The sequence below is a fragment of the Auxenochlorella protothecoides genome, assembly GCF_000733215.1.
Source record: "Auxenochlorella protothecoides strain 0710 unplaced genomic scaffold scaffold17, whole genome shotgun sequence".
In the NCBI taxonomy this organism is placed as follows: Eukaryota; Viridiplantae; Chlorophyta; class Trebouxiophyceae; order Chlorellales; family Chlorellaceae; genus Auxenochlorella; species Auxenochlorella protothecoides.
In genome coordinates, this window is record NW_011934486.1 from 134,320 (window position 1) to 161,025 (window position 26,706).

Consider the following 26,706-nt stretch of genomic DNA (forward strand, 5'->3'; position numbering starts at 1 on the left):
CGCCGGGCCCCGCCGACGTCGCCACCGCGGTGCACAACTGCCACTACCGGCCCTACCTGGAGAAGCAGGCCGCGGAGGTGGCGGAGATGGCGCGGGACGAGGCGCTGCACCTGCCCCCGGACCTGGACTACGCGGCCATGCCGGTGAGTGGTGAGGGGAGGGGAGGGTGATGAGAGGCTCCTGCACCGCCAGATGTTTCCTGTGAATGAGTTGCTGCGATACCTTGATTCCCCTGTTGACCGCTAGGCACTTATCACCGATACCACCACCTGACAAGAGCAGTCACTCGAATGTGTATCCCCTCCATATCCCCCCACCCCCCACAAATCAACCAAAATAAAAACAAGCTGTCGTCGGAGGATGTGGAGAAGCTGAGCACGGTGAGGCCCACCTGCCTGGCCGCGGCCCGTCGCATCCCGGGCGTCACCCCGGCGGCCATCGTGCTCCTGCTGCAGCACGTCCGGCGGCGCCAGAAGGCCAGGGCGGCCGTGGAGGCGCTGGGCACCGAGGCGGGGCGAGAGCTGGCAGACCGGCGAGCCCAGAGGGCGGCGACGGTCTGATGGCCTGCCTGATGCGGTGTGTCCTCGTACGTTGCAGGAAAGTGTTGTGCAGTGGGATGTCACGGCATCACAAAGTGAAAGTCACTCCATGGTGCTCCGTGGCAGAATCCATCCACCGCGCCCCCTCTTCCCGCATGTGAGATGGGTCGAGCAAGACCCGCGACGACGCCATGCAAAGGCTGCATGCTCCAGTGCATGGCCACACAAAATACATGAAAGCATCGTCCTACATCTCGAATTCAATGCACGGGTCATCCTGCTCGGTATCATGAACATGGAACGCTGCATGGCGGCATCGACCGGTCATGGAGGGCGATCGGCAACATCGCTCCGAGGCCCGCTCATTACCGCGCACCGGATCGCATGTGCTGCCAGCCGCGAGACCTCGAGTCGCCATCAGGAATCCGGGAGCATCGGCGCGCCCGTGCTGTCGCGCAGGCAGATCTTCCTGATGCTGCAGACGGCTGGGGCGGCATCCCTGGCGCCCATGGCGAGTCCCCCCCCAGCCCTCTCCCAGGGCTTGCCTGCCGAGCCGCGGGGCACCACCCAGCTCCTCTCCAAGGCCGACATGGCGGCCCTGACCCCCACCCAGCGCCAGCTCTATGAGTACAACCATCGGCTGCAGGTCTCCAATGGGGCTCCAGCAGGCTTCCCAGGATTCGTCAGGGAGGGCTACGACATGCGCGTGATCGCCGAAGAGGGATTTCAGGTGAGGACGCAGGGCGTGCGGGTGAGGCATGGGGAGGCTGGCCACCGTGATTGGGCAGCCACTGATTGAGCACCTTTAAGTTTCCATTGCAGACCACGCCGGAGGGTCTCATATACAAGGACTACGAAGCTGGGACAGGGGAGCTCCCCCAGGGGGAGCAGCAGGTGCTCTTTGACTACACGGCCTACAATGAAGCAGGCAAGATGGAGTGGGTGGTTGCCATGGGTGTTGGGATGGCATTCCCTTTGTACGCCTATTTACATCCTTGCCATCTGCCACCGCCTCCACTACCAACAGCGGGAGTGATTGACAGTTCATACCGCAAGAATGCCATCGCCAAAACGCGGTTGGGCATCGGAAGCCTGATTCCAGGTAGGTCGATCGGAATCAGGATGGTGGAAGGAAAGGCTGGTCGTTCAGGGGCCCTTGTCCATGTGTCACTGGGGTACCAGTGGGATGGAGGATTAGAGCAACGCCTCCGCTTCCCCGCCACCCTTAACCACCCTCCCACCCCCTCAGGCTTCGAGATGGGCCTGAAGACCATGCGTGTGGGCGGAAAGCGACGCATCGTCGTTCCCCCCGAGCTCGGCCCCCCCGTGGGGCCAGCCACATTCTTCTCGGCCAAGCAGTTTGAGGTGTTTGACGTGGAGCTGCGTGGCACACAGAACTGCCGTAGGCGCCAGACCGGTTTCTTCTCTGACGTCGTGTGCGAGTGACATGGTGGTTCAGCATCTCATACATTGGCCGGGGTGGCTTCCTACAGGGCAGGGAGGGCCCTCCCGCAGAGAGGGGCAGGTGTGAAAAAGAGGCGTGGCATAGGGAAAGGGCTGGCTGTCAACATGCGCTACGCCGTGTGGCTGTGACCAGGGTTTGAACCGGGTTCGTTCCCCACCAAGGATGGGGAAGAAAGGGGGCACAAGGGGCCTCTGCGTTGTTGGTCAGTGCAGGACGATGACAGGCTGCTTGATGTGGTGCGTCACATACTGCAAGGAGGGGAGGGGTGGGGGGCAAGATGTGAGATGCAGTGGTGATGCTCGATGGACGAGTTCCCGGGGGGGATGCCCGGCAGCTGTTGCGTGGGTCACTCCCCATCAAGTGCAGCCTCGATTAATAGATGTACCAGACCTCCAAGGCGCCGATGTCCACCATGCCTGGCAGCCAGCCCATGCAAGGCACCCCTCCCACTCGCACCTTGGTGACGGAGCCCATGAAGAACTCGGCGATGGCGCCGCGCTGGTGCTTGGCGAGGACCACGGCCGCGGCCTTCAGCGCGGCCGCACGTGTGACAATGGCCTCCCCTATGGAGTCATTGTCGGTGAGGAAGTGGACAATCTCCACCTGCAGGGTGTGGGATCGAGAGTGATGAGTGCTCAGCGGCTGTAGGACCCTGCTGGCGGAGCAGCATCGACGCAGGCTGTTGTGCCCCATTGAGCAATCGAAGGGCATGCCTGCCTCACCTTGTAGGCAATGTTTTTCGTGGCAACCTTGGTCACGAAACGGCGCTTGATAAACTCCTTGGCATCCGAGATCTATGGACCAGAGGAATGGCAGTACTCCTCGTTTGAGTCTGGAGTTTGAAGGCGTTGCAGGCTAGAAGCCGCCATGCATGACCTCTACCCCGGGCAACCAGCTCACATGCTTAATGTCCTCTTTCGGGTCGGGATCCACCGACACGAGGCCCGTGTCCATCCCGCCCAGGCCGCCTACAATCTCAGGCAGCGGCACAGGAACCACATGCAGGAGGTGGATCTGCGCGAGGCCGGCGAAGGGGTAAGGGGGGGGCTCCGAGGGGGGCGGTTAAGCAGAAGTACCACTCCGTGCCCGGAGCGCGGTTCCAGCAGCGCTCTCCAAGCCGACCCTGGCCTTGGAACCCAAAGAAGCAACCTCACCTCATCCCCTTCCTGGTAAAGATTCTCTACTGTCCAGTCCAGGACACGATCCGATGCCTACGACATGGAGGCCAAGGGCGGACGATCACTTGGCTGGCACGACAAGCTGAGTCACGGCCACGCATGCACCGCACTTTGCCACTCCCACCAGAAGCCAACATGCGTGCCCGATGCATGGACAGGCTTACATCTGAGTCGTCGACGGCCAGCAGGAGGACGCGCTTGGGCGCTCCGGAAGTCATGCTTAAGACTTGTCGAGGGTATCGATCAGAGGAAACTGGGTGGATATTGAGTATGCTTGCGAGTGAATTAAATGATTAGTTGATACTGTGGAAACATACGGAAGCAACCGGGCCGATGGCGAGGCTCCATTTACACGTGCCCTCCATTCCCGAAACCTCGTGGGGTACGGTGAAATAGGTACCCTGTTAAGGACAGGCGGTCTGGAGCAGCACACGGTGGGCAGTCTGCCGAAGGGTGAATGGTCAAAGCCGATCTGTGTTCTTGATCCACAGTGTTTGTAAGGCAGCAGCTCGTGATGTAAAACAAGGTGGCTAGTGCAGGGGCTTGGTGTTGCACAAGATGAATGCGACGGTTGCTGCTCTCGTGAGAGTCTGGCACGAATTTGGACAAACACAAGCATGACACAGCACTATTCACGTGATGCCCTTGAGCTTCTACCAGATCAGGATTCTTTTCCAGCGGTTCCAGCCAATGGTTGAACCTGGAGTCCCATGGCTGGATATTAGACCTGGCTGTTGACAGTGCCTGGCCCCCTCTCAGGCCCGCATAGCTTATTTACACTGAGGAAGAAACTTCACTACAACAGCAGGCGTCCAGACAATGGCTTCACAGGAGGCTCTCAAAGTACGAAAGGGTGGCAACTCGGTGAAGCTGCTACCAGCAGCTTGGTGTTGCACAAGATGAATGCGACGGTTGCTGCTCTCGTGAGAGTCTGGCACGAATTTGGACAAACACAAGCATGACACAGCACTATTCACGTGATGCCCTTGAGCTTCTACCAGATCAGGATTCTTTTCCAGCGGTTCCAGCCAATGGTTGAACCTGGAGTCCCATGGCTGGATATTAGACCTGGCTGTTGACAGTGCCTGGCCCCCTCTCAGGCCCGCATAGCTTATTTACACTGAGGAAGAAACTTCGCTACAACAGCAGGCGTCCAGACAATGGCTTCACAGGAGGCTCTCAAAGTACGAAAGGGTGGCAACTCGGTGAAGCTGCTACCAGCAGCAGTGTCACTGAGCAATGTGTGGGAGCTCTTTGTGGGCTTTTCCAGAGATAATACCAGTGCTCCACGCTTCAGTTGATGATGATGACGGGCACGGTGGCACTCTTCAGGATGACCTGCATGAGAGACTCACAGACCTCTCGTAGAGAGCCTGCCAGTGAAGGAGGGGAGCTCAGCATACCCTAACCGCATGCAAGGCGCTCCTCACCTTGGCGACAGACCCGATGAAGAGCTCCTGGAGGGCGCTGCGGTCCGACTTGCCCATCACGATGGCGCTGGCATGGACCTTCTCGGCATAGCTGACGAGCACCTCCCCGATTGCCTTGGTCTTGGATGGCGTGAGCAGGACAGCAACTGCAGGAAGGGTGAACATGAGCGCCTTGGGGTTGGGATTATTGCGTTGAGGGCTCCCTCCAGACCATTCTTGAGACGGCAGCAAGCGTAGGGCATACCTTCGTAGTGAATGCCAGTCTCCTTGAGGACCGGGGCGTAGAGGGTGGTGAAGTTGTCCTCGACCTCCTTCACCTGTGGCGGCTCGATGCAGGGGAATGATAGTGAGCAGAAGGTGTGTACGCCACCACGTGATACTCAGCCAATGGGCTGATGAAGCCATGCAGTACAAGTGTGATTCACTCTTTTGCTGGCACAGGGAACCCCCCCATCATTCTTCTACCCTCACCCTGCGCTTCAGCTTGTCTGCCCCCGACTCGGGCTCGGTGTAGCCGCTGCCCAGAGAGCCTGCCACACCCACTTCCGTGGTCTTCTCCGTGGCCGGGTCAGGGATCACCGCGGCGATATGAACCTGCGTGTGCGAGGGATGAGTGCAAGGGAATGGATCTAACTGCAGGGGAACCAGCGTGCACACTCACAGACTACACATGAATCTCCAAGATGTGGTTTCAGCTTGTTTTCCAGGCAAACCCTATGCCTACATGGTCACCAGGGTTGACAAAGTTTGCGAGAGTCTTCTTCAAGCGGTCCACGGATGCCTGGAGGAAACCGAGTCGCTGGGACTGAGCTGTACGCCCCCAGTATACATTATACAACTTCACATCTTCATAGCACCTGAGCACGTATTGTGCACACCTTGGTGCTGTCCACTCCGATCACGTACACACGACCACTTCCCGGCATGATGTTTCGAGATAACAGGGTTAAAGCTTGCCAAGATCTTATTTCAGAAGGAGGATACGCGCAATTTATGCCGTCAGAAGAAAATCTTGGTAATTAAGTCGTAAGACGTATGTATGAGTAAAGCATTTGGGTTAAGTTGTTTGCTGAAGATGCGAATCTCGTGAGCACGTAGCCTCGAGCCTCGAGAGCGTTCCGCAGACAAGTCCTTCCGGGTTTTCTAGCTTTCTTCAATTATCCCCCCTGCGGCATGAAATTTGTGTGCACCATCCTATCGAGGTGGAGGGGTGGGACAACGCACCTGCAGACGCTCATTACAGGCCGAACATAACCTTTGCTGTGCGATCATTCCTTGCATTGGCGCCCATGTGCCTGTGATTCCGCGTGTCCCCGGTGCGACCAGCGGCCGAGCACACCGTATGCACCGCGCCGCGGGATTAGGGAGACCACGCATGCCCTTGCATAGGCCCGCGGTCAATCATCAAGCTTGTAAGGCATGGGGCCTGCTCGCAGCGGGGAGAGCCCCAGCTGCCTCCTGCAGGGCTGCCAACCCTGTGCACCAGCCGTCCAGTGCCCAGCCCCAGCGCCTGGGGCAGGATGCCCATGCGATATCCCCCCGGGACGCCGCCCCCCCGGCCCAGCCGGCACCGGTGGACCCTGTGCTCAAGAGGACACGTAAGCGCAACGTCTCCAATCGCCTGCACATCACCCCCGAGCTGCCGCCAGAGGAGGCGCTGCGCCGCATGCGCATCAGCGATGCAAACACCGGCAAGCCGGCCTGGAACAAGGGCCGCAAGCACTCCGAAGGTGCCAAGGTTTTTTTGTGTTTTCCTGCCAATGGGGCTGCAGGAGGAGTTAGACGGTGACCAAGATGTGTTCAGGCCTCAGTGCCGGAAGTGATTCGTCTTGTGCGCTCAGAGTCCCTTTCGCTGGCCCGCTCTGCAGAGACCAAGGCCAAGATCCGAGCTGCGACGGCGGCTGCCATGCAGCGTCCAGACGTGCACGCCAAGGTCATCGCAGCCTTGGAGTACCGCAACCCTGTCTCCCAGGAGGACCGGGTGGGTGTGGCATCTTGGCAAGGCTCCACATGTCGAGTGCTCATGCACAGTCTAAGGGTGCTTCTGCAGCCTCTGCATTCCTCTGCATGCTCCAAGAGGCTGGGACATGGTCCAGCAAGGGGTCTTCGACCTGTCCTCCATCCGCGCTAGTGCCCATCAGCTCCAAGATTGTCCTGCGTTCACACTGCCGCCTCGCAGGACAAGATCTCGCAGAAGGCGCGGATCAAGATTGCTGAGGCTCGCGCCATCATGCTGCCTCAGGCGCAGGAGCTGCGGGACCAGCTGCGGGTCAGCGAAGACTCAGACCTGCAGACGGTGGCAGAGTCCCACCACGTCATAGATGACATCATGGCTCTGGCGTGGTGCAAGCTGCGACGAAAGGAGAAGGTGAGGTGGACGAATGGGAAGGTACTGGGAATCTGGGAGCGGGCCTGTGCGTGCTGTTACAGAGGCCCCCTGGTCTTTTGGGGGGCCGGGGTGGGGCTGAGAGATCAGAAGGATTGCTCAGTTGATGCAATACCTGACTGGCTGTGAGCACCTGTGCTGGCTCCTGGCCGGCGCCGGGGCCATGCCCCTGTGGGTGGAGGTGCAACCTTTGGAGCAATCTCGGTCTTTCCCCCCCTCTCGACGCATTGGGATCTCGCAGCTGGTCGAAGCGGCTTGGGCTCACGAGACCTTCATGAAGGACCTGGTGCGGAGGGTCTACGCCAAGATGAAGCGTGATGAGCGTATGGCCGCGCGGCAGGAGGTGGGCGGGGTGGGTGTGTCATGTGATCAAGGGCCACACGTGCTGCGTAGAGGGTTCCACAAGATTTTGTGGAGGCAGGCAGCCTCCTGGATCCCTCCTGCGCAAGGGCTCGAGGGCCGGAAGGAGCATGCAGCGTCCACAGCTCCACCTGCTTTCCAACCCAGTACGATACCCTCATCGGAGCCTCCACCTCATCCCCCTCTTCCCACCCCCTCCCTCTGCAGAGCAAGCGCGTGATGGCCGTCGCGACGTCGCAGCTGCGCCAGCTGCGCCGCGCCGAGGCCAAGCTGCAGCTGGTGGAGCGAGCCCTGGTCAACCTAGAACGAGCGGTGAGTGTCCTTGCATGCTGCTCCCTGGGGCCTGTCCTGCCGATTCATTGGTCCACATGACCAGAGCGGGGGTCCGGCATGCCCCTTGGTGCTGGCATGTGGCAGTCCTGTGATGTCTCGGTGTCAGAGAGTGCGCCGGGATGGGAAGTCTCACTGACCTGCTGCGTCCTTGCTGTCGTTCAGTCAGCAGCCCCAGCAATGCCCTTCTTTCTCTCTGCCCTTGTTCCAGCGACCCAGCATGGAGCAGTCGCAGCAGCTGGAGCGCTACAGGACGACGGAGCTGGAGGCCAAGGAATTGGTGGAGCGCTGCCGCAAGCAGGTCACGGAGCTGAGCGAGGCCTTGCACGCCGTGGCGACATCCTCCCGTGCCAGCCGGTCCGAGGGAGCGGAGGGGCAGGACTGAGGTACAGCGCTGTGGTTGGTGCCATGTCCGAATTATTTCTTCCTGATTCAGTATGGGCATGTATCTGGCAGGACTCTGCGCTCGCTCCTTCAGCCCTTCCATTGTTTGCTGAGGTCCCTTGCTGACCCAGTCCCACTCAGAACCCCTTGCTCCCCTGAGTTCCTCTCAGTATTGATATTCTTGTGGGTGATCCAATGTACAGCTTCAGTTTGGTGTCAGGGGTGGCACGCTGGGAAAGCCAGTCCTGGCAAGTACCTTCGGGTGGTATGTCGTCAATGGCCTATGCGTAAACAATACACATGGTCGTCGCGGCAACCCAAGAACAGGCTGCCCGTCTCTACATCAAAGGTTGGAGCTGAAAAGATGGGCGCAGGCAGGCAAATGGCCTCCCTGATCTGCCAGGCAGGCACGGCCCCTTCAGAGGGTGCCAGCAGGGCGACATGCCCAGAGGCAGTGGTGGCCACTAGGAGGGGCTGGGCGAGGGAGGTGCCCGGGGCCGTGACATGCACCAGCCCCGTGATGCGTGAGCCGAGGCCCGGGAGGCTGATTTGCAGGGGTTGCTCCTGCCAGCCGGCCCCAGAATACGCCTGCAGGATGCACAGCCGCCCGTCTTCGCACCCCATCGCCAGGCCCCCGTCGCCCAGCGCGCTCAGCGGGGCATAGACCCCGGAGGGCGCTGGCGCGCAGGGCAGGGCGATTGGGCTGCACCCATCGCAGTCCTTCAGGCTGGCATTCAGGTCGATACGGGCGCAGCCGCCCACGGCGCTCACAGCGACCACTGACAGACCTGTGCGGCCAGGGCAAACGGCGACCGGCGCAAACAGGGGCGCGCGCCGCATCCCCAGTTCACTGCTGCCGAGGGTCCAGGCCACGGTTTCTGGCTGCCCACGACGGGCCCTGCAGGAGATGCCCACCACCGACCCGTCCAGGCATGCAGCCACCGCCAGTTGCAGGGCAGGCACGAATGTGACGGCCGCGGAGACGGGGCCGAGAAGGGGGATGGATTCCTGGCGAAATTGGGCGACTGCAGGAAAGAGCGGGGGTGCAGTGGCAAAACTTCAGCCGAGGGGATGCAGGATACTGTGGCGACACTGCCAAGGTACGTCATATAAATAAAGCAGGCCTGGTCCATCAGCACCCCGAATCTCGCCAGCAGCCTTGCCCTCCCCACCTGGATCTCCGTCGGAAATGGTGAGTATGAGCATGGACCTGGCGTGGGTGCCGATCCAAACCCGGTGGTGAATGTCTGTCACTGGCCGTGCCCTCACGGGGCCGCCGGCGTCCACGTCCCCAACCACGCCGCCTGTGCTTTGATATGCAGGGGTGGGAAGACTTGAGGAGATTGAAGTTGAGCCGTCGAGGATCCTCCTCCAGACCCTTGTTTGATGAGCACGCAGGCCTGGCTGCTTCTCAAACATTCAGTCAGCATGCCACCCTCAAACACACCCCCACTCCCATGGCAAAATCTCCCCAGTCCTGCCTGTGTCGGCATGCAGGATGCTCAGGACGCCCGTGGATGCTGCGACGGTCAGGAAGGCAAGGGAGGGCCCGCAGACACAGACCCCGGCATCCAGGGGGCCCTGCCCCTCGCACCGCCAGACGACGTCGCCAGCCGGCACGGCCAGGCACGCCACGGAGCCGCCATGCGAACAGGCATACACGCGGCTGCCGAGCAGGCAGGCGGGGGCGTCGACGCACATGGTCAACGCAACCCGCCATCCCTCGACCAGGAGCGAGGGACCGGCCCGCGCCGGCGCCCCGCCCCAGACCCTGGCCCCCTGCAGCGCGGGATGGAGGCTGGAGCTGGCCGGCTCGGCGTCGTGCCCAGAACAGGGGGCGAGGTGGCGTGCCAGGCCGCGGATGGTGGGGTCGGCCACCACCACGGCCGGGGGAATCCGGAGGGAGGCCGCCAGCGCCGCAATCGCCAGGCTGTCGGCCCCCCCCCAGGATCATGTCCTCGCATGCCTCCGGGGCACGTCCCAAAACTGCTGCGACGGCGGCAGCCACGTCGGCCTCTGTCCAGGACGCCCGGGGGGGCAGCGCGCCGGCATCGCCGCTTCCCCGCCCAGCCACGGCCGCCGGCCACCCAGTGAGCGGCAGTCGCGGCCGCTTGCCCAAACCCCTGGCGGTGAGCCTCCGGGATACCAGCGGCCGAGCCAGCGCCTGCGCAGCCATCCGGTCCAGCTTGCCCGAAGTTGTGTATGGCACCTGGGCGGCCGGCAGCAGAAGGACGACAGCAGGCACGGCGGCCGCGTGCAGACGCGCCGCCGCCTGGGAGCGCAGAGCCTCTCCGTGCATCGCACTTGGCTCATTGCAGAAGACGAGGGCCAGCAGGCTGCTGGCCAGCCAGGCCACTGCCTCCTTCACGCCCTCTATCTCGCCCAAAACCATTTCCAGCTCGGCCAGATCCACCCGCGTCCCTGTGGCAAGTGTTTGTGGCAGAGGACTGAAGGTGGGTTGAGACGACAGGGTGCATGCACAGGACCTTGTTGGTGAGTCGGACGTCAGGTCTCGCTTTGGATCCCTTTCATAGCTTCGTACACGTGAAGAGAAATTCCAGTCTAACATCGCGCCAGCACGCAATCCACTGGGGAGCACCAATGCTCGGTAGCAGCGGCTCGCCTCCCACCACCACCTGCCGCCTCACCCGAGACCTTGACGCAGCGATCTGCCCGTCCCAGCAGGGTCAGGCACCTCGCGTCGTCCATGCAGCCCCAGTCCCCCGTGTCGAAGAAGGGCATGCGGTCGGGCATGTCATCAGAGTGGCCGGCCAGCGACACAGGACCCTCTCTCGCCCGCGTCAGGCCCTCGAACCAGCGCAGGGCCAGGCATCCGTCGCCCGTTGTGCCCTCCGCAAGGCACAGGCCGGCCACCAGGACGCGCCCGGGGGACCCGAGCTCGCACAGGGCGGAGGCGCCTTGATCGTGGGTCACAACAGGGTCCTTTTGGGTTCCCCCCATGGTCGACGTCTGAGCTGCGCCGGCAAAATGCACGCTTTCCTCCCGGCACACCGCCACCACGACGCCCGGGAGGGGGCGGCCGACAGGGATGGGCGCGGCTGAGTGGCCCGACCATCCGCTGAGATCGGCCCACGTGGCGTCCGCCGCCGTCTCGGTGCAGCCGTACAGGTTGAGCAGGCGGGCCGGGGCGGGGAGGAGGGCGCGCATGGCGCGCAGCGCTGGCCCCGTCAGTGGCTCGCCGCTGCTGACGCCGACCCGGGCCGGGGGCAGTGGGCCGCCGGGGGCGGCAGCTGCCGCCCAGCTGCGCCACACGCGCGGCAGCGCCGCGACAATGCTGGCCTCGCCCAGCCGCAGCGCCTCAATGCACTGCAGTGGGACCACGATCATGGGAGCGGTAGCAAGGGCTTTGTAGGTGTGGATGAAGCGGCGCAAGGTGTACATCCATGCTGGCCTGCACGCGTGGAAGCCTGAGGAGGGCCCTCCATGTCCACAAGGACTTGAGCGTTGCCTTGCAGATGCGCACCTTGGCCGGATCCTTCAGGAGGGCGCGGGGTATGGCGAGTATGCGGGCGCCGCCAAGCAAAGACCCCAGGCATTCCATCAGGCTGTCCACAAAGACGGGGGCCGTCTTGAACGCATATGTGTCACTGGGGTTGAGGAAGCCCTGAGACTGCGCCCATTTGACGCGATTGAGAAGACCTGGCGAGGAAGAGTGGTGGAGAGGGGGTGCGACTTCGCTGTGTGCAAGGGGTCTGTGTCCGGAGGAGAGGGACATTTCAGGCCAGGGCCGTCCATTCGCAGGGCTGGACACCTGAGTGAGATGCACAATTTCTCTGATCCCGTCGACTCACCTGTCTCTGTCCCGAGCACGCCGACCGGCGAGCCAGTGCTCCCAGATGTGAACAAGACGTAGATGTGAGGCATGGGGGTTGACGCTCCAGGGCCAGAGTTGCCACTATCGCCATGACATAGGTGCTGTGCGGGTTCTGGCGCCGCTGCGGCGTCTGGTGGAGGTCCGATGTGCACCGTGGGGAGCCTGATGCCGGTTGGGGGTTGTGTGCCAAGCCTCAGGGCCAACACCCTGGCCCCGGACCCCGATATCGCCGTCTCGATCCGAGAGGCAGGCCATTCAATGTCAATGGGCACAAAAGCACACCTGCGGGCGAGGGCGGAACAGACTGTCCCCGAGAAGACAGTGTGCCAGGTGATGATGTTCATGCGGCACTTTGCGGCCTGGGCTTGGCTTATGTGTTAGGTCCCTCGCCGAGGTGCTGTGAAAGCCTAGCCTTCAACACCCAGCTCCCATCCCATCAGCTCACCCTATGGCGAGGCACGCAAGGGCGCCCACGACATATTCACAGGAGTTATCAAGGTATAGAGCTATCGCGGGCGGTTCGCTCAGTTCCTTGCCCGCAGAGACATCGGCATGGTGGGAAAATGTATCCTGCACCTTCTCCACCTAAATGAATGGACGACTCGGTCGCGGTGAGGCCGCAGCGGCCCATGACGTATCCAGTGTAGACAATGAATCAGAATATGTGGATATGTACGTACCCATGTGAGTAATTGTGCGCATTTGTACTCGATTGCTTGAAGGGTGCCACTCTTGTACTCCCTCACAGCAATCCTGCCAGGCTCGGTCACGAGGCGGTCATGAATGATTTGCCATACTTCTGAGTGATACTGCCGCATGTTTAAAACTACATTGTTTCAGGTGTTCGGGGTTTGTGTGTTAGAATTATCGTACTTTCACATCATTGCATCGCTCCATGGTGTATGGCCATTTGCAGTGCGCGCGGATCTGCCACGATTTGAATTGTTGCAACCCCAGGTCACCACGGTGCGGGCGAGTGATCCGGCGAGTCACATGGCAAAATACCTCTTCAGCGGGTACGGACATGTTCAGATAACAACCTGCAACAATCCAAGATTGGCCTGGAGATGCTGCATCTCAGCACCTGCGCCCGGCTGGGGCTCGGCCCACGGGGCTCCCTTCATCCGCGCCATGTGCAGCCTCGCGCACAGCCCCGACCAGCCCGCTCCCGGTCGGCGCCAGCCCAGACTCGGAGCCAGGTGCAGCTCCTCGCCGCCCGGGATGACGTCAGCACACTGCGCTTGCCCCTGGATTTCATCGCCATTCTGACCACCGTCAGCGAGCAGAAGGGCCCCAATGAACGGTGAGGATACCTGTCCGTCCATGCTGGGTGCTCCTTCACTGAGACCATGCCATGTAATGAGCCTGCGCCTGAAATGATTCGAGTCCTGTGGTGCTCGTAGGGACATCCTGTGTGCCCAGCTCGCGCCCCCCCCCCCCCTCCCCGTCTCTGTAGGCACGCCAACTTCAGCCCCGGCGCCCTGACGGCGCGCTCCGAGATCCTGGAGGGCGCCCGGGCCACGCTACGCGACCCCGGCAGCCAGGCCCGCTACGCGCAGCGCGTGCAGCGTGGGGAGGTGGAGGAGCGGGTGCCCTCCCGCCTCGTCCCCGGCGCGCTCCTGCTGCTGCTGGAGGCGGGTCGCGCCCGGGATGCGGCAGAGGCGGGCCAGCGCTGGCTGTCCCAGGCGCGCAGGGGGGTGCGGGAAGCCCAGGACGTGGCGCTCGCGACGGGGCTGGGCCTCTGCGACGCCGCCGCCGACCACCTGGCCCAGACGGGGCGCGTGGCAGAGGTGGGAGAGACTGGGAGGATGCATGTGGCTGGGCAGGGTGCGGTGTACATGGTGCTACCGAGATGAACTAGTGTTGTGTCACCAAGTTTGAGAGGGTGGTGGGCACAGGGATGGAGCCTGGCAATGCGCAGCCCCAGGAACCACCCAAACCCTCATCCGCCGCGCATCACCCCGCCAGACCGTTCACCTGCTGGAGGAGGCCGCGGGTGTGCTGCACAAGCACAGGGCGGGGTCCAGCCTGCAGGCAGACATCCGGACGGCGGTGCAGGAGCTGGAGACTGCGGTGGTGATGGAGCTGCTGGGCGCCGGGAAGGAGGGCAGGGTGGAGGGCCTGCGCCGCGCCCGCCAAATCCTGCTGTCGTCCGGCGGGAGGCACGGCGAGGCACCCACCTCGAGCCCCTCGGCGCCGCCGGCCCCCAGCCTGGAGTGGAGGTCCAAGTTCCTGGCCGACCTGACACCACAAGAGCTGGTAAACCGGCTAAGTTGTTGAGGCTGGGTGGCCGGCGGCCTTGATCAAGGTTGCTTCAGACCAGGGTCCCTTTGGAGTACTGTGCTTGGTGCAAGTCTCTCCACACTTCTCAGGCATGCGATACCTCGCCCCCACCCCCCTCGACGTGCAGCACTCTTTTTGAATCAACCCCAAGCACAGCTGCCTCTTTCCCCACCCCGGCCAGATGGCGTTCCACGAGGGCGTGGGGCACAGCGCGGCGGGCACCTCCATGGACCTGTACCGCATCAGTACCGCCTACATCGGCTTCGCAACCCTGACCAGGAGGCCCGCCTTGCTGATTGCCGCGCTTTCCTGCCTGGATGCGGCCGACGCGATGGAGGACGCGGCGCCCGGCACGGCACCCGGCCAGGCGCCGCAGGACGCGCGCCGGGCGGTGGAGGAGCGCCAGCGGCGTAGTGTGGCCCGGGCGGCCGCGCGGCTCCTGCTGGGCGACACCGAGGCCGCCAAGGCGGCCCTGGGCTGGCAGCAGGGCAGGCCTGCCGACCGCCAGGTGGCCGCCTTTGTCAAGGTGGGCGAGGCGAAGGGCTGCGGGGGGGTTGGGGAAGGCCGTACGGGTGCACGCGGGCGCAGGCTGCCTGGCAGACGGCCTCTGCTCACGCACACCGCGCGCGGTCGACGTCCGCAAAACCCATACTCCCGCCCTTTCCTCTGCAGGCCAACAGCCCGGACCCCTCCGACCCACTGCCGGGCCTCTGTGCTCTGGTGGAGCGCTGGGTGAGCGGCGTCGCCTGGCCATACGCGACATCTGTCGGGTGGGGCCCTGGGGGGGGGTTGGAAGGGGGTGGTTGAGCAAGAGGGCATGCTATCCTGTGGTGCTGACGAGGACCAGTCTGTGCAGGGTATGCGCGGATGTTCCCAGGGGAGTGGACGCCTTTGAAACCCGCCTCGACCCCGAGCCCCTTCCCCCTGGAACTCCTCTGCTCACAGGCAGGAGCCTGGCCAGGCGGAGGGGGCGTTCAGCATCAATGCCTGGTTCGGGGATGCGGCAGTCCAGGCCTACCTCTCCTCGCCCCGGCCCCACGGTGACAGCCAGCCGAGCCTGGCCGAGAGGCTGGCGGGGGGGACCGAGGCGGTGCTGGCCTGGCTCGGATCGCTCGTCGGAGGGCGCAGGGAGCCGACCGGCGAAGTGGCGCTGGGAGGACGTGGGGCCCGGGAAGCTGGAAAACAGCCCGCGTCGCCCCTGGCCGTCGAGGCAGAGCTGGAAAGCAGGGAGGCAGGATCGACGACTGCAGCGAGGCAGCCGGCCGCAGGCGGTCCATCCGTGATGCGGAGCAGCCAGACCTGGCCTGAGCCGACAGAGTCCGGCGCCGAGCCTCCTTCGCAAGCTCCGGCTCCACATGAAGCGGCCTCCTCGCCGCTCCATGCACCGACACCGGCAGCCGATCCCAAGCCGAGGCGTGCGCCTCCTCGGGACGGGGCCGGCGGTGTGCCTGAGGTTCGTGCTGCCGCCTCCCGGCAGCCCGGCGAGGACGGCGCCGCCCCGGCAGGAGTGCCGCGCGTCCGGCGCCGGACCCCGCCCCCCCTTCCCCCCCGAAGCAGGCCCTCCCTGGGCCTGGCCCGGCTTGAGGGTGAGGAGCTGATGTGGGACGCGGGCAAGCGGCGCCGGCCGCGCTGGGGACGCTTCCTGGCGGCAGGGGCCTCCATCCTGGTGAGGTCGTGGGGAGGAGGGGGCGGTTTTCGATATGTTGAGAGGCATGGGCGGGTCTTTGCCATCCAATAGGTCTGGGTTGTGGCAGATGCCCACAGAGTTTTGAGGTCGAGACATGCGTGTGCAGGGTCACGCCAACACTCCTGTCAGTGCACTCAAGGCACGCCCGCGCTCCTACCCATGCTCCCCCTCTGTACGCCAGGCTGGCGTCGCGCTGGCATCGCGCCTGCCCGGACTGACGCAGGGCCCGCGGCAGCCTGTGAGCCCGGCGGCGGAGACTGCGCACCCGGCAGACTCGACGCTCAGCGGCACGCAGGCTCTGCAGCTCATCAAGCGCTGGCAGCTGGTCCGGGTGAGGGGGTGAGGAATCAAAGGGCCCAAACGGTCAGGATGCCGACCCAGTGAGTGACCCGTGCGGCCCGGTGTTGGCTTCGCCCATTTTCTGCCCCAAGATCCTGCCGTACCGAGCCCCTCCTCCCCCCTGCGCACCGGCAGGCGGCGGCACTGGGCGTGAAGCATGACGCCCGCTCCCTCCCCACCATCCTCGGGGGGGAACTGCTGGCCACCTGGCAGGAAAGGACGAAGCAGCTCGCCGCGCAGAACTGGTGTGCTGAGCGGGAGGGGGTGAGGGACGGCCCTGATGGCCTTGTTTCGCACCGGATGCTGCCATGTGGATCGCATCGGTGCACTCCCACCACAGGCACTACGACCAGGCCCTGGACGCGGTGAAGCTGCTCTCTGTCAAGCCTGGGAGTTCCCCTTACACGGCAGTGGTGAGGGCACGCCTGTCCGAGAGCCTGGTGGCGCACCAGGGGAGGGATGCGGCGCCGGTGGCGCAGCGGTGAGTGCTGGTGGCCTCGTGGGGTAGGGTGCGGTTTGCAAGGGGAAGTGCTTTGCACTCCTGAATTACCTATGCGGCAGAAGAAGAGGAGAGATCGCACTGCTCCCTCCCACTGCTTCCAGCCCTCAGAACCCACCAACATTTAAATACCCACCACCACAGCAAGGAGTACACGGTGAGGTATGTCGTCGAGAAGCGGGGCTCCGGCTGGATCATCCTGGAGGCCGACATCGAGGGATGATTACCTATGCAGCCGGGCGATGAAGCCCTGACAAGCCTGGGAGGGCACCTGCAAGTGCCTCCTGGCTTGATTGCATGCCGCGGCTTTGAGCAACCGGCGTTCTATGCCTCGGTGGACCATGCTTGTAGACGCTTCCTCACAGCTTCTCATCTGCACCTGCTGTACCAAATCATCCCTGGCGCAGCGCCTTGATCATCCAGGGCGATGGGATGTAGCACATACTGGGGAAAATGCACTTCAACTCTTGCAAACGCTGGCGAGGGGTTGTGGGGATGCTGCGATGAAACCTCATGTTCAGGTCGGCTTCCCTGCCGGCATCACGTGTCCGGATGCGCTCTCCGGAGCCGCTCACGGCAGGGGTTTCCCGCACTCTCCCTTGGGCATGAAGCTGCGCTGCGTCTGCCGAAGAGCTCCCCGTCTCCTGAACTCTGCAGGTACTTTATGTTTGCCAAATAGTTTCCCAGTTTCGCATTCCTAGATGCTTTGATTGGCCACCGCCACGACATTGTGGTACCTCCATCCTCGTGTTCTTGCCGAAAGTGCGCTCGGGCCCTACCTCGATGAGCGGTGCAGTCCTCACAACCTTTGTCGTCTTGTTGGGCTCGCTTGGACTGGCGCTGGCAAGCACACCTTCTTCTTACTCATGGGTCTACACCTACCCCACTGGGTTTAGCTGCGACCCGGTACGGAGGTGCCACTCGTTGCCGACAGCGCGGACATGCTCTATTAGCCCCTGATTACGCTTTACCCGTGCCCATTCAAGGTCGTGAACCCCCACTTGATGTGCAGCTCTCCATAAAACAATTCGGGGCCGACCCAACCGGAGCCAAGGACGTGAGTGGCGTGCTCACTTCCGTGAACAGCATTTCCAACTTCGACGCTTCCGGCATCATACACATCACCGCCGGCACATACCTGGTCGCAAAATCCATCGCCCTCAGCAAGCCGGTGTCTCTGTCGGCGGGAGCGGTCCTGAAGATCGCTTCAGGGGTCACGCTTACCTTCAACTCTCCGGTGGCGGCCCCGTCCTCGTCCCAGATCTTTTCCGGCCCAGGAGCCGTCAAGTTTGGGTTCGGCGTCCAGGCTTCGGTGTATGTGGAGTGGTTTGGTGCCAAGGGGAACGGCGCAACCGATGACACAGCGGCCATCAACGCTGTGCTGGCAGCCGGAGACAGTTCCCTCAACGTCATGTTCCAAGCCAAGACGTACCTGACATCTGGCCCGCTGATGGTCCCATCCAACGCTGTCGTCCAAGCTGCCCCAGGTGCGTGCCTCTCTTACTCTGTGACTGAATACCTGCTCAGCTGGCTATGGTCTAGACTCACTGGGAAGGTTGTGAGACAGCCATGTGAGCCTTGGATACTGTCTCTCTCCCAGGCCTTGACCTCAAGACCTGACAATGCTCACCACCTTCACCACTGCTTGCACGAACGCGCATTCAAGCCCTACATGAGATGGGCTTCTCTTTGTCTCCAACCACCATTGCCTGCAGCCTCACCCTCTGCTGCAATCTGCTGAGTCTGGTGGACGTACTTCCCATGCACGGAATTCTCTCATGTCCCCCTTGGCACCTCCCCCCACCCCTAAAACCCTCCTCCAGGCGCTATGGTGAAGGGCAAGTCGCGGCTGGCTGACGCGTTTGTGTTCCAGCTGCCCACCGCCGGGGGCATATACATCGGGCGCCAGAGCCTCCCGGCCCTGCAGAACCACCGCCGTGCCATCACCTTTTCGGACGCCGGCATTGTGAGGCGGGCAGCTTGAGGGGGAGCACGTTGCACATGCCTCTCTCTCCCTGCACCCCCCTCTGATGTGTGATGCACCTTGATTGTACCAGGCTCTCCAAAGACCAGCTGCTGTCATGCCTCCAATCTCACATCCTCTCTAAGACGCACACACCTCAACCCCGCTCCCCTGTCCTACAGATCGACGTCTATTCCCCATCTGTCAGCGGCTGCGATGAGGCTGTGCGCGTGCAGAGCACCCGGGCCAAGGGCGCGGGGCGCCAGATCTCCCAAGTCCGTGTGGAAGTCCCCAAGCTGGACAACGTCATCAAGGTGGTGAACTTCTTTGACAAGAACGGCGGCGCCGTCATGTGAGCCGCGCCATGGAGGGGGGGTGCAGCGCATGCCGTGCTTATTTCCTGGGCCGAGATGGGAGCGGTGGGGACTGGTTGTGTGTCATGAATTCGCCATGGAAGCATGCATGCAGCCACAATGCGTACACTTACACCACCGCTCCAAGGGAGTGTTGCACCCTTGTCCCAGGCCTATGCACCTTGTCCCTGAACCTCAGTGTCCACTCACTCCCGCAACTCCCCGCCAGGCAAGGGAGCAACTTCAGGTTTGGGACATACACCGACTCTGGCTCGGGGACGGCGCTCATCTCCTTCCAGGCCAGCGGCGGGGGCTGGGCATACTGGGACTCCAACGACTACCACTTCGACCGAGGTGGGCAGGGTGACGGGAAGAGTGCCATTTTGGCGGCTGACACGACCTTTCAACCTGCGACCTGCTCTGCACATTGAACATTCGGGAGCCTCCTACCGGCTGTGTCCCGGGCCCAATCAGTACTCTTGTCTGGCAGAGGTCCTTGCTCCTTGACTGATGCTCCAAGATGGGCCCGGGTCTGGCTGCACTCTCGAGCATAGCTACACTGCTTTGCACCCTCTGCCGTGACTGTCCTGGACCGGCACGGCATCTTGGTGCCACCCCCCCACCCTTCCCTCCCCCCCAACTCCTGCAGTCACCCCCGCCGCCTCGTCCTCGGCCAACAAGCTGGTCCTCCTCGCCTGCGACGTGAGCACCACGCTGTACCGCCAGAATCTGTACATCTCCCGCCTGGACCCCCTGCCCGCCGGCGGCCGCCTGACCAACGCCAACATCCAGGACTGCATGATGGTGGTGAGCGCCAGCGCGGCGCTGAGCGCCGCGCAGATGGCGCTGCCCGTGTTCCGGTCCGGCACGGTCAAGTCCAACAACTTCAACAACTTCATGCTGACTGCGCCAGCCATCGCCGGCCTGACGGCCTCCACCTCGCCCAACACGCGCGCCTCCTTCAACGGCGGCCTGCCCCTGACCTCCTCCCTCTTCACCCTGGCCCTGCGGGCCAACAAGCCCAGCAGGGACCCGCGCACAGGCAAGACGCCGGCGGACGGCAAGACCTGGCCCGCGGGCGAGGCGCGCCGCTTCTACTTCTACCATGGCCTGGCCCAGAACCAGCAGCTGGTCTACGTCACCGTGCCCAAGATCGGGGCCACCTGCCAGCCCAGCGGCGTCGCCATCACGGGGATCTTCGACAACTCGGGTGCGGGGGAAGGGTCGGTCGGTCTGTGTTCTCAAAGGCTGCAGATTGGTGCATGGGGCGTGGTGGTATCATGCATGACCAACCGATGGCACGAGCGTGTGCGAGGCAGGATCAAGGGCACGTTCAGTATTACCAAGGCCGGCCCGAGTTGTCCAGTTCACTCTCCACCACACCCCTCCCGCTGCAGCCACCGTCCCATATGAGGTGGAGGTCGTGGCGGTGGCCTGCAAGCCGCTCGTGGTCGCAGACGTCAAGTCGGGCAAGGTCAACATCAGCTTCCCGGTGCTGGTCGGCACTGTGGGCACAGACTGAGCGCCGAGAGTCTGGCCAGGCCTGGTGAGCGGGCAGCCTCAGTGCTCACGCGACCTGGCCACTCTGTGGTGTGGCCTCAGCAGGGCTGGACAACAACTCCTCCGCAGTACAATAGACCCTCGAGTCCACCAAACGACATGTTCGGACCGAGAGGTCCTGATACATGACGTGTTTTTGAGTTTGCATGCCGATGACATACCTTTAAGTTCAGTGCATGCACCTTTAGAGGCTGCATGAAGGCCGGATCCCACGTGCACCTTCCTCTCCACCATCGACCCCGGGCGTCCGAGCTTTCATTCACCGCTCGAATACATCGCTGTACATAATCAAGCCAGCCAATGCACCTGCATTTGAGATGCTCAAGCTGCTTCAAGAAACATTTACATGCTGGCGACACTAAGTATCACATTTGCTGAACTTGCACACCAGGGCCACATGTTGTAGTCGCTCGAGTCTCGCATGTACGCAAACCCTGCCATGCTTCATGGGCTAACCCATCCCGGCATCAATCGTGCCCATGCACCACACCATGAAAATCCACGTTCTAGATGTCGGCTGACCCTCCGCCGCATGTTTGCCGTCACCAACGGGTCTCCTGTGGTCACAGGTGCATTGAGAGGTTGTGGACCAGAGATGTGAAACATGTAGTGCATGGCGAAGCCTGTTCTCAAGGATCCTATCTGATCTATCTTCCCTCACATCTCGCTCCTCACACCCATCAGCACCGAGCATGAGCTCGAGGTCGGAGCAGCTGGGAATCGACAAGGCCTACCTGCTGAGACGGATTGCCTCTCTTGAGAGGGGGGCCTCTGCATCCCCTCGAGACAGGAGGGAGGTGGACGAAGCCCAGGTGGGCTTGCGCGGCAGGAGCCGAGGTGCCCAGCCCATGGCCCTCTGCCATTGGTCCCGTGATACCCTGTCTAAGCCCCCCTGCAAATATCGTGCCGTCCCGCCGGCTTGCCTTCAGGGAGCCCCCTCCCCCATCTCTCAACCGGCCCGCAGGTCCTGGTGGAGTCCCACGCCGCCCCCACCCTGGACCTGCACCAGCTCTCTGGAAAGTGGCGCATGCTGTACACCACCGCCCGCGACGTCATCCCCCTGGTGCGCGCCAACACGCTGCCCTCCTTCCTGCCCCAGCCCTTGCGCGTGGGCCCCATCTTTCAGGAGTTTGATGATCGGGGCGGCGTGCGCAACGTCATAGAGGCCGAGGCCCTGCTGCCGCCCGGCAGGGGCACGCGCCTGACCTTCCAGGTGGAGGCCCGCTACCAGCGCCGCGGACCACGCTCCCTGGGCCTGCGCTTCGTGGCCGCCGGGGTCCCGCACCTGGAGCCCAGCGCCTCCCTGCGCGCCTTCCTGGCCCCGGCGCTGGCGCCGCGCGGCTGGTGGACCCACCGCCTCCTCCTCGCAGCGCAGCAGGTGGGAGGAAAGGTAGCACGCGTGTTTGTGTTGGGGCTCGGCTCAAGCAGGCGAGGTGGTGCAGCTGCAGGCCGGGCAGGTGGGCACCAGCACCGGCACCAAGACCCCCTCCCTACCCTGCCCCTCGCTGTCTGCCTACACAGGCACACATCAGGGTGCCGCTCGTGCCGCCGCCGATCCTGGATGCCTTCTCAGCGCAGCAGGGCGAGTACCTGCTGAGCTACCTGGACGACACCATGCTCATCGGGCGCACCAAGGCAGGAGGCGGCACCTTCATCTTCTCCCGCGAGCCTGATATCGGCGACCGCCTGCTGGAGCAGGAGAGCAGGAGCCTGGGACCCATCAGCCAGCGATGAGGCGGGGAGGGAGGGGTGTGCCGCGGTGGGCAGACCCTCTGACGCTCGACGGCCACTCGCCGGCTCACTCGCAAGCCAAAGATCCTTTGGAGCGGCGTCCCTGGCAGGCGGGTGCCAGCCTCATCCCCCCACCGCACTGTGTGAAACCTGACCAGCTTCCTGCATTGATTCTGTCGCTCTCTTACAATGAGGCTCCAGGGTCTGGGGTGGTGCTGAGGGGAAGCAATGATCGGGTCGCACTCGGGCAGGCTCGTGAAACGTGCCACAGCTCATCGCCGCCCGCCGCCCCTGCCGGCGCCCCGGCCCCTGCCCCCACCGCCGCCGCTCCTGCCGCCGCGGCCCCGCCGGCCGCCGCCGCCGCCGCGCCCGCGCGAGCCTCCGTCCGACCCGAAGGAGCCGGTGGGAGGGCTGGAGCCGCGACCCCTTCCCCTCCCCCTGCCGCCCCGGCCCCTGCCGCCTCCGCCGCCGCCCCAGTCGACGCCGTCGGGCGCCATGCGCGGCCGGAAGGCCAGCTCCTTGTTCCCCGTCGAGCGCTGGCGGGCGTTGCCCGTGCCCCCCGCCCCCGCGGCCAGCCTCTCCCCCAGCGGCTGCGCCTGCTCCCGCACCAGGGACCGCCCGGCGCGGAACGCCGCTGCTGCGGCCGCGTCGCGGGCCTCGTACAGCCGCGGCGCGCCCGCCGGCGCTGCCGGCTCCGCTTCGCGGTGCTGCCGCTTGTCCTGCGGCGTTTGTTTGAGCGTCGGGAGGTGGTCAGGACAGAGGAAGCGCAGGGAGGGCACGCGGACTGCTGCTCCATTGAAGCACAAGCAACAGGGCATGGGGTAGAATGTATGGTCATGAGTCATGCATTGAGATCCTCCCCACCTCAGAATACACCACTCACCCTGTGCCGGGCGGCCGGCTTCCGGGCGCGAGTCTGGTCGTCGTCCTGGCCCTCTGTGTCCGATGCCGACTGGGCATCGCCGTCACCCTCCACCGCCTCAAAGTGCTCCCTGACCAGCCGCCTCTCCTTGGCCGGATCTGGGGTGGCGGCGGGAGAGCAAGGGTGAGGACGTCGGGGGCAGCGAGGGTTGAACAGGTCGACGGGATGCTTCCCCCTGGTCCCCACTCCCCTGCTCAGGTCCCACAGACGGACCAGAACCCGCCTCAGCGCCTCCAGCCCATTGAGGCACGCACCGGCGTTGGGGTGCAGCAGCTTGTAGTCTCGCGAGGCCTCGTCGATGGTGAACTCGGTGTCCTCAAACATGGCCTTGAAGCGGGTGTCCTCCAGGAGGTTGGGCAGGGCGGCCTTGCGCTTCTTGGGCCCATCCTCGCCCTCCTCGCCCAGCAGACGAGCAGCGGTGGTGGCGTTGACCTGGGCGTGCGAGGGATGTCAGGGGTGTGGGAGTGGGAATTTGGCACAACGACGCTCAAGCTCGGTGGTTCACCTCGAGGACGGTGCGGCGGCGCGTCACTGGATGAGGTGGTTGCAGGCCGCCGGGGCAGCGCTGCCTGGGCCACTGTTCCTCACACAGCAGCAGTTAAGAGCATCCCTCACCCCCCCTCCTCCCTCACACACACCTTGGGCAGCTTCTTAATGATGGAGATCCGGCTTTTTCGCTCCTCCTCCAGCTTCTGGGCGACCCGCTTCGCCCGATAGGCTTCGTAGGCGAAGGGATCCACCGCATTCTTGGCCTTGTTGTACAACCTGCATGGCTTCGGGTTTTAGTCAGGTCGACTTGCCACCCTGCTCCTGGACAGGCAGGCGTAACCATGGATGGCACAGAGCAGACGACGCCTCACACCCTCCCAGTCCGACCTGTTGTCAAGGAAGAATCCGTGCATGTAGGGCTTGAGCATGTTGGTGCCCACGAGGTTGGCCAGCCCCAGCGAGTCCTGCAGATTGAGGAGGGTAGGCGGGGGGGGCGAGAGGTCAGTAGAGCACCGAGGAGGGGGACACGTGGGAGCGCAGCAACACTGCTCCTGGCTCCTGGTGGATGTGCCCACCCCACGACCAGTTGCAGGCCAGAGGGCGTCCAACATCCCAGGGAACGGTGCCATCCACCCCTGAAATCCCCCTCCCACCAGCTCGGCACGAGTGATGAAGCGGTAGTCGTCGTACACCGCCGGCGCCGTCCTTTCCTCCAGCTCCTCCGTCATGGACTCCAGGAAGGAGCTCCACTTGGGTGCAGGCCCGAGCGCCGGGATGAAGTAAGCCTGCGGTGTCGTCGAATAGGCATGGATGGAGTTGACAGAATGCACGTCATCCAGACCAGGGGTGGCGCCTGACACATTCTCAACCCGACCCATGCGCCGATGTGCAGCACGATTTGCGCCAGGCAACAGCAAGTAAGGCAGCATTGGGCGGCCGCCCGGCCCCAACCAAGTCCTCCGGCGACCCACCCTGGGGTCTCCGCACCTAAGCATCCCCTCCAAATGTAAAATCGCTTGCCTGGATGCGGGGCGTGTCGCAGCCGGCCATGACCAGCCCCGAGCCGGGCCAGAGGCAGATGTCGTTGATGTCCCCGTCCTTGGGCTCGATGTTGGTGAACCCCTCGCCGCTGGCCGCGTCCCAGAACTTGATGATGTGCCGGTCGGCGGAGGCCACGAGCGCGCGCGACCGCCCGGCGGCGGTGGTCGGCCACTTGATGTCCAGGATGGGCGACTCATACTGGTGGTCCTTGACTACCATGGGCCGCTGGGGCGAGCAAGAAAGGGGGATGAAGGGGATGAGATCGGGATGCGCGGTTTGAACGGGGGTTGGTCGACTAATCAAGACCAGCCACTCAGCGATGGGAAGCAACGGGCAGCATGCGCAGATAGATACACTGGAAAAGGTCCTGAGATCACCCGTTCTCTGGCCAGGCCAAGGCATGTTTTGGAGCATGGCATCAGGTGGTGGAACTCCCGGGCCCCCCGCTCACCCCCCCCAGGCCGCCCACCTCCCGTCTCCCACCCCCTCACCTGTGACCTGAGGTCAAACACGGCGACCAGGCCGCCGCTGGTGCCCACGGCGACGTGCATGCCCGAGTCGTCGAAGCGCAGCGCTGTCAGGCCCTGTCCGTCGGCCCCCGCCGCGCGCGCCGCCTCCAGCGAGCCCACGCTGGCCCTGACCCGTGGGTCGTAGCACTCCAGCAGGCCCTCCTCCCCCGCGGCGGCCAGCAGGCCATGCGCGGGGGACAGGCCCAGCGCATTGACCCCGGGGCTGGCGGCGGGCATGGGCGCCATGAAGCGCCCCTCCTCCAGGCTGAGGCGCCAGATCTCGGGCGCCGACCCCGCCACGAAGAGCTCCGCGGTGGGGTGGGAATAGGTGAGGCAGCGGCCGGCGCGCGGCACGCGCGTCTTGTGATAGCTGCCGAACTTGGCGTGGAAGTCCAGGCGGCGGTCGTCGCACAGAAACACCGCCTTGCTGTAGTCCTCGGACAGGATCTGGAAGTCCACGATCTCCGCATTCAGGTGGCGCTCAAACTTTAGGGACAGCTGGTTGACATCGTACACTCGTACCTGGTATTGGAGGGAAGGCGGTGATGGGAACGAGCGGCAGAACCAACTTTGGATCGCACAGGTGCCATACTCCCCCTTCGATTGCCCATCCACCCACCCTTGGCGGGTGGTAGCCGCTGGCAAAGATGTACTGCTGGTCCGCGGAGACCTTGATGCGCTGGCAGGCGGCCGGGAACTCAAAGTCTTGCACCAGCTCCACCCTGCAATGGGTGAGGTGGGCGGGCTTGATGGGTGACAGCTGCTTGAGGCCTCAGCAGATTGCATTGGCATGGGGCTCCCCTGACAGCTCGCCTTCAAGCCATGGATGCCAGATATACATGCTGCGCTTGAAGATCACTCTGCATGAAACAATATAACAGCAGCAGGTGCTCGACATGAGGATTGCACCGCCCACAACACAACTCGACTCACCTCCGGTTGTAGTCTTCATCTTTGCGGAGGGATCGCTTCTTCTTGTCCGACACCCATGTGGGTAGGTTTTTCCCACCGGCTACCGTGTAGACCTGTGGGGTGGACGGGAGCATTTCACGCTCGATTGCTGGCTCCGGTGTGCAGCGCAGTGGGCGCCATGCAGACACAGTGCAGCCCACCTTGACGCCGTCTGGGGCAGCGAATCTGAGCGACATGCCAAATTGAGCGCCTATATATTCACTGCATCCGGCACATTGTTATTAACCGCACTGCTGGCGCGCTCTGGTACTCGGAGTGGACCACCGCGCTTGTCGCAGTCGGTGCAGGTGCAGGGACTAGGCGAAGCTGTGCTCCCTTGGGCACTTCTAGCTACAATATAATGTGATTTGTGTATTGAATAATATCAGACCTCCATGCAAGCGGAGAGAAGGCCTTGGCAGAATACTCGCGCCTGCAGGTCGCTGCCCCGTCAGGCCACGTACGCAGCAAG

General features: G+C 63.4%; 10 protein-coding genes across 10 annotated transcripts in view; 6 read left to right on the plus strand and 4 right to left on the minus strand.

The window, feature by feature from the left end:
* F751_1611 (tRNA uridine 5-carboxymethylaminomethyl modification enzyme MnmG) overlaps window positions 1-560 on the plus strand; it is a gene marked incomplete at both ends in the record, with an annotated part of 3,514 nt that extends 2,954 nt beyond the window's left edge. Inside the window, 2 exons of the mRNA XM_011403986.1 lie at window positions 69-143; window positions 348-560. Coding sequence (XP_011402288.1) covers window positions 69-143; window positions 348-560 — 288 coding nt within the window. The remainder of the gene's footprint in view (window positions 1-68; window positions 144-347) is intronic.
* Window positions 561-1,047: 487 nt separating this feature from the next.
* On the plus strand, window positions 1,048-1,985 carry F751_1612 (Peptidyl-prolyl cis-trans isomerase FKBP20-2, chloroplastic; the record flags this gene model as incomplete). Its single annotated transcript, XM_011403987.1, has 4 exons — window positions 1,048-1,269; window positions 1,362-1,494; window positions 1,567-1,641; window positions 1,789-1,985. The coding sequence occupies 4 exons, from the start codon at window positions 1,048-1,050 to the stop codon at window positions 1,983-1,985; spliced, it is 627 nt and encodes a 208-aa protein (XP_011402289.1).
* Window positions 1,986-2,207: 222 nt separating this feature from the next.
* F751_1613 (hypothetical protein) lies at window positions 2,208-3,400 on the minus strand (the record flags this gene model as incomplete). The annotated part of the gene is made up of 5 exons (XM_011403988.1): window positions 2,208-2,252; window positions 2,461-2,607; window positions 2,727-2,798; window positions 2,905-3,018; window positions 3,347-3,400. 5 exons carry the CDS (start codon window positions 3,398-3,400, stop codon window positions 2,208-2,210), a joined length of 432 nt encoding a protein of 143 aa, XP_011402290.1.
* A 1,075-nt stretch (window positions 3,401-4,475) lies between these two features.
* F751_1614 (hypothetical protein) lies at window positions 4,476-5,538 on the minus strand (the record flags this gene model as incomplete). Its single annotated transcript, XM_011403989.1, has 5 exons — window positions 4,476-4,520; window positions 4,613-4,758; window positions 4,857-4,929; window positions 5,084-5,206; window positions 5,491-5,538. 5 exons carry the CDS (start codon window positions 5,536-5,538, stop codon window positions 4,476-4,478), a joined length of 435 nt encoding a protein of 144 aa, XP_011402291.1.
* A 449-nt stretch (window positions 5,539-5,987) lies between these two features.
* F751_1615 (hypothetical protein) lies at window positions 5,988-8,073 on the plus strand (the record flags this gene model as incomplete). The annotated part of the gene is made up of 6 exons (XM_011403990.1): window positions 5,988-6,342; window positions 6,481-6,593; window positions 6,792-6,980; window positions 7,240-7,341; window positions 7,566-7,670; window positions 7,900-8,073. 6 exons carry the CDS (start codon window positions 5,988-5,990, stop codon window positions 8,071-8,073), a joined length of 1,038 nt encoding a protein of 345 aa, XP_011402292.1.
* A 272-nt stretch (window positions 8,074-8,345) lies between these two features.
* Window positions 8,346-11,957, minus strand: F751_1616 (Linear gramicidin synthase subunit B; the record flags this gene model as incomplete). Its single annotated transcript, XM_011403991.1, has 6 exons — window positions 8,346-9,097; window positions 9,245-9,376; window positions 10,377-10,493; window positions 10,721-11,399; window positions 11,557-11,732; window positions 11,885-11,957. The coding sequence occupies 6 exons, from the start codon at window positions 11,955-11,957 to the stop codon at window positions 8,346-8,348; spliced, it is 1,929 nt and encodes a 642-aa protein (XP_011402293.1).
* Window positions 11,958-12,974: 1,017 nt separating this feature from the next.
* F751_1617 (Protein ACCUMULATION AND REPLICATION OF CHLOROPLASTS 6, chloroplastic) lies at window positions 12,975-16,938 on the plus strand (the record flags this gene model as incomplete). The annotated part of the gene is made up of 12 exons (XM_011403992.1): window positions 12,975-13,210; window positions 13,364-13,697; window positions 13,876-14,166; window positions 14,372-14,716; window positions 14,863-14,960; window positions 15,136-15,304; window positions 15,588-15,643; window positions 15,748-15,856; window positions 16,059-16,208; window positions 16,352-16,461; window positions 16,557-16,697; window positions 16,860-16,938. 12 exons carry the CDS (start codon window positions 12,975-12,977, stop codon window positions 16,936-16,938), a joined length of 2,118 nt encoding a protein of 705 aa, XP_011402294.1.
* Window positions 16,939-17,498: 560 nt separating this feature from the next.
* F751_1618 (hypothetical protein) lies at window positions 17,499-20,553 on the plus strand (the record flags this gene model as incomplete). Its single annotated transcript, XM_011403993.1, has 7 exons — window positions 17,499-17,621; window positions 17,728-18,202; window positions 18,539-18,681; window positions 18,861-19,030; window positions 19,261-19,385; window positions 19,681-20,241; window positions 20,429-20,553. 7 exons carry the CDS (start codon window positions 17,499-17,501, stop codon window positions 20,551-20,553), a joined length of 1,722 nt encoding a protein of 573 aa, XP_011402295.1.
* Window positions 20,554-21,283: 730 nt separating this feature from the next.
* On the plus strand, window positions 21,284-22,325 carry F751_1619 (putative plastid-lipid-associated protein 10, chloroplastic; the record flags this gene model as incomplete). Its single annotated transcript, XM_011403994.1, has 3 exons — window positions 21,284-21,403; window positions 21,556-21,969; window positions 22,113-22,325. 3 exons carry the CDS (start codon window positions 21,284-21,286, stop codon window positions 22,323-22,325), a joined length of 747 nt encoding a protein of 248 aa, XP_011402296.1.
* Window positions 22,326-23,187: 862 nt separating this feature from the next.
* Window positions 23,188-26,431, minus strand: F751_1620 (Nucleolar protein 10; the record flags this gene model as incomplete). Its single annotated transcript, XM_011403995.1, has 11 exons — window positions 23,188-23,342; window positions 23,499-23,676; window positions 23,883-24,009; window positions 24,121-24,197; window positions 24,387-24,518; window positions 24,787-24,999; window positions 25,266-25,358; window positions 25,416-25,805; window positions 25,903-26,005; window positions 26,217-26,308; window positions 26,396-26,431. The coding sequence occupies 11 exons, from the start codon at window positions 26,429-26,431 to the stop codon at window positions 23,188-23,190; spliced, it is 1,596 nt and encodes a 531-aa protein (XP_011402297.1).
* Between the last annotated feature and the right edge of the window lie 275 nt (window positions 26,432-26,706).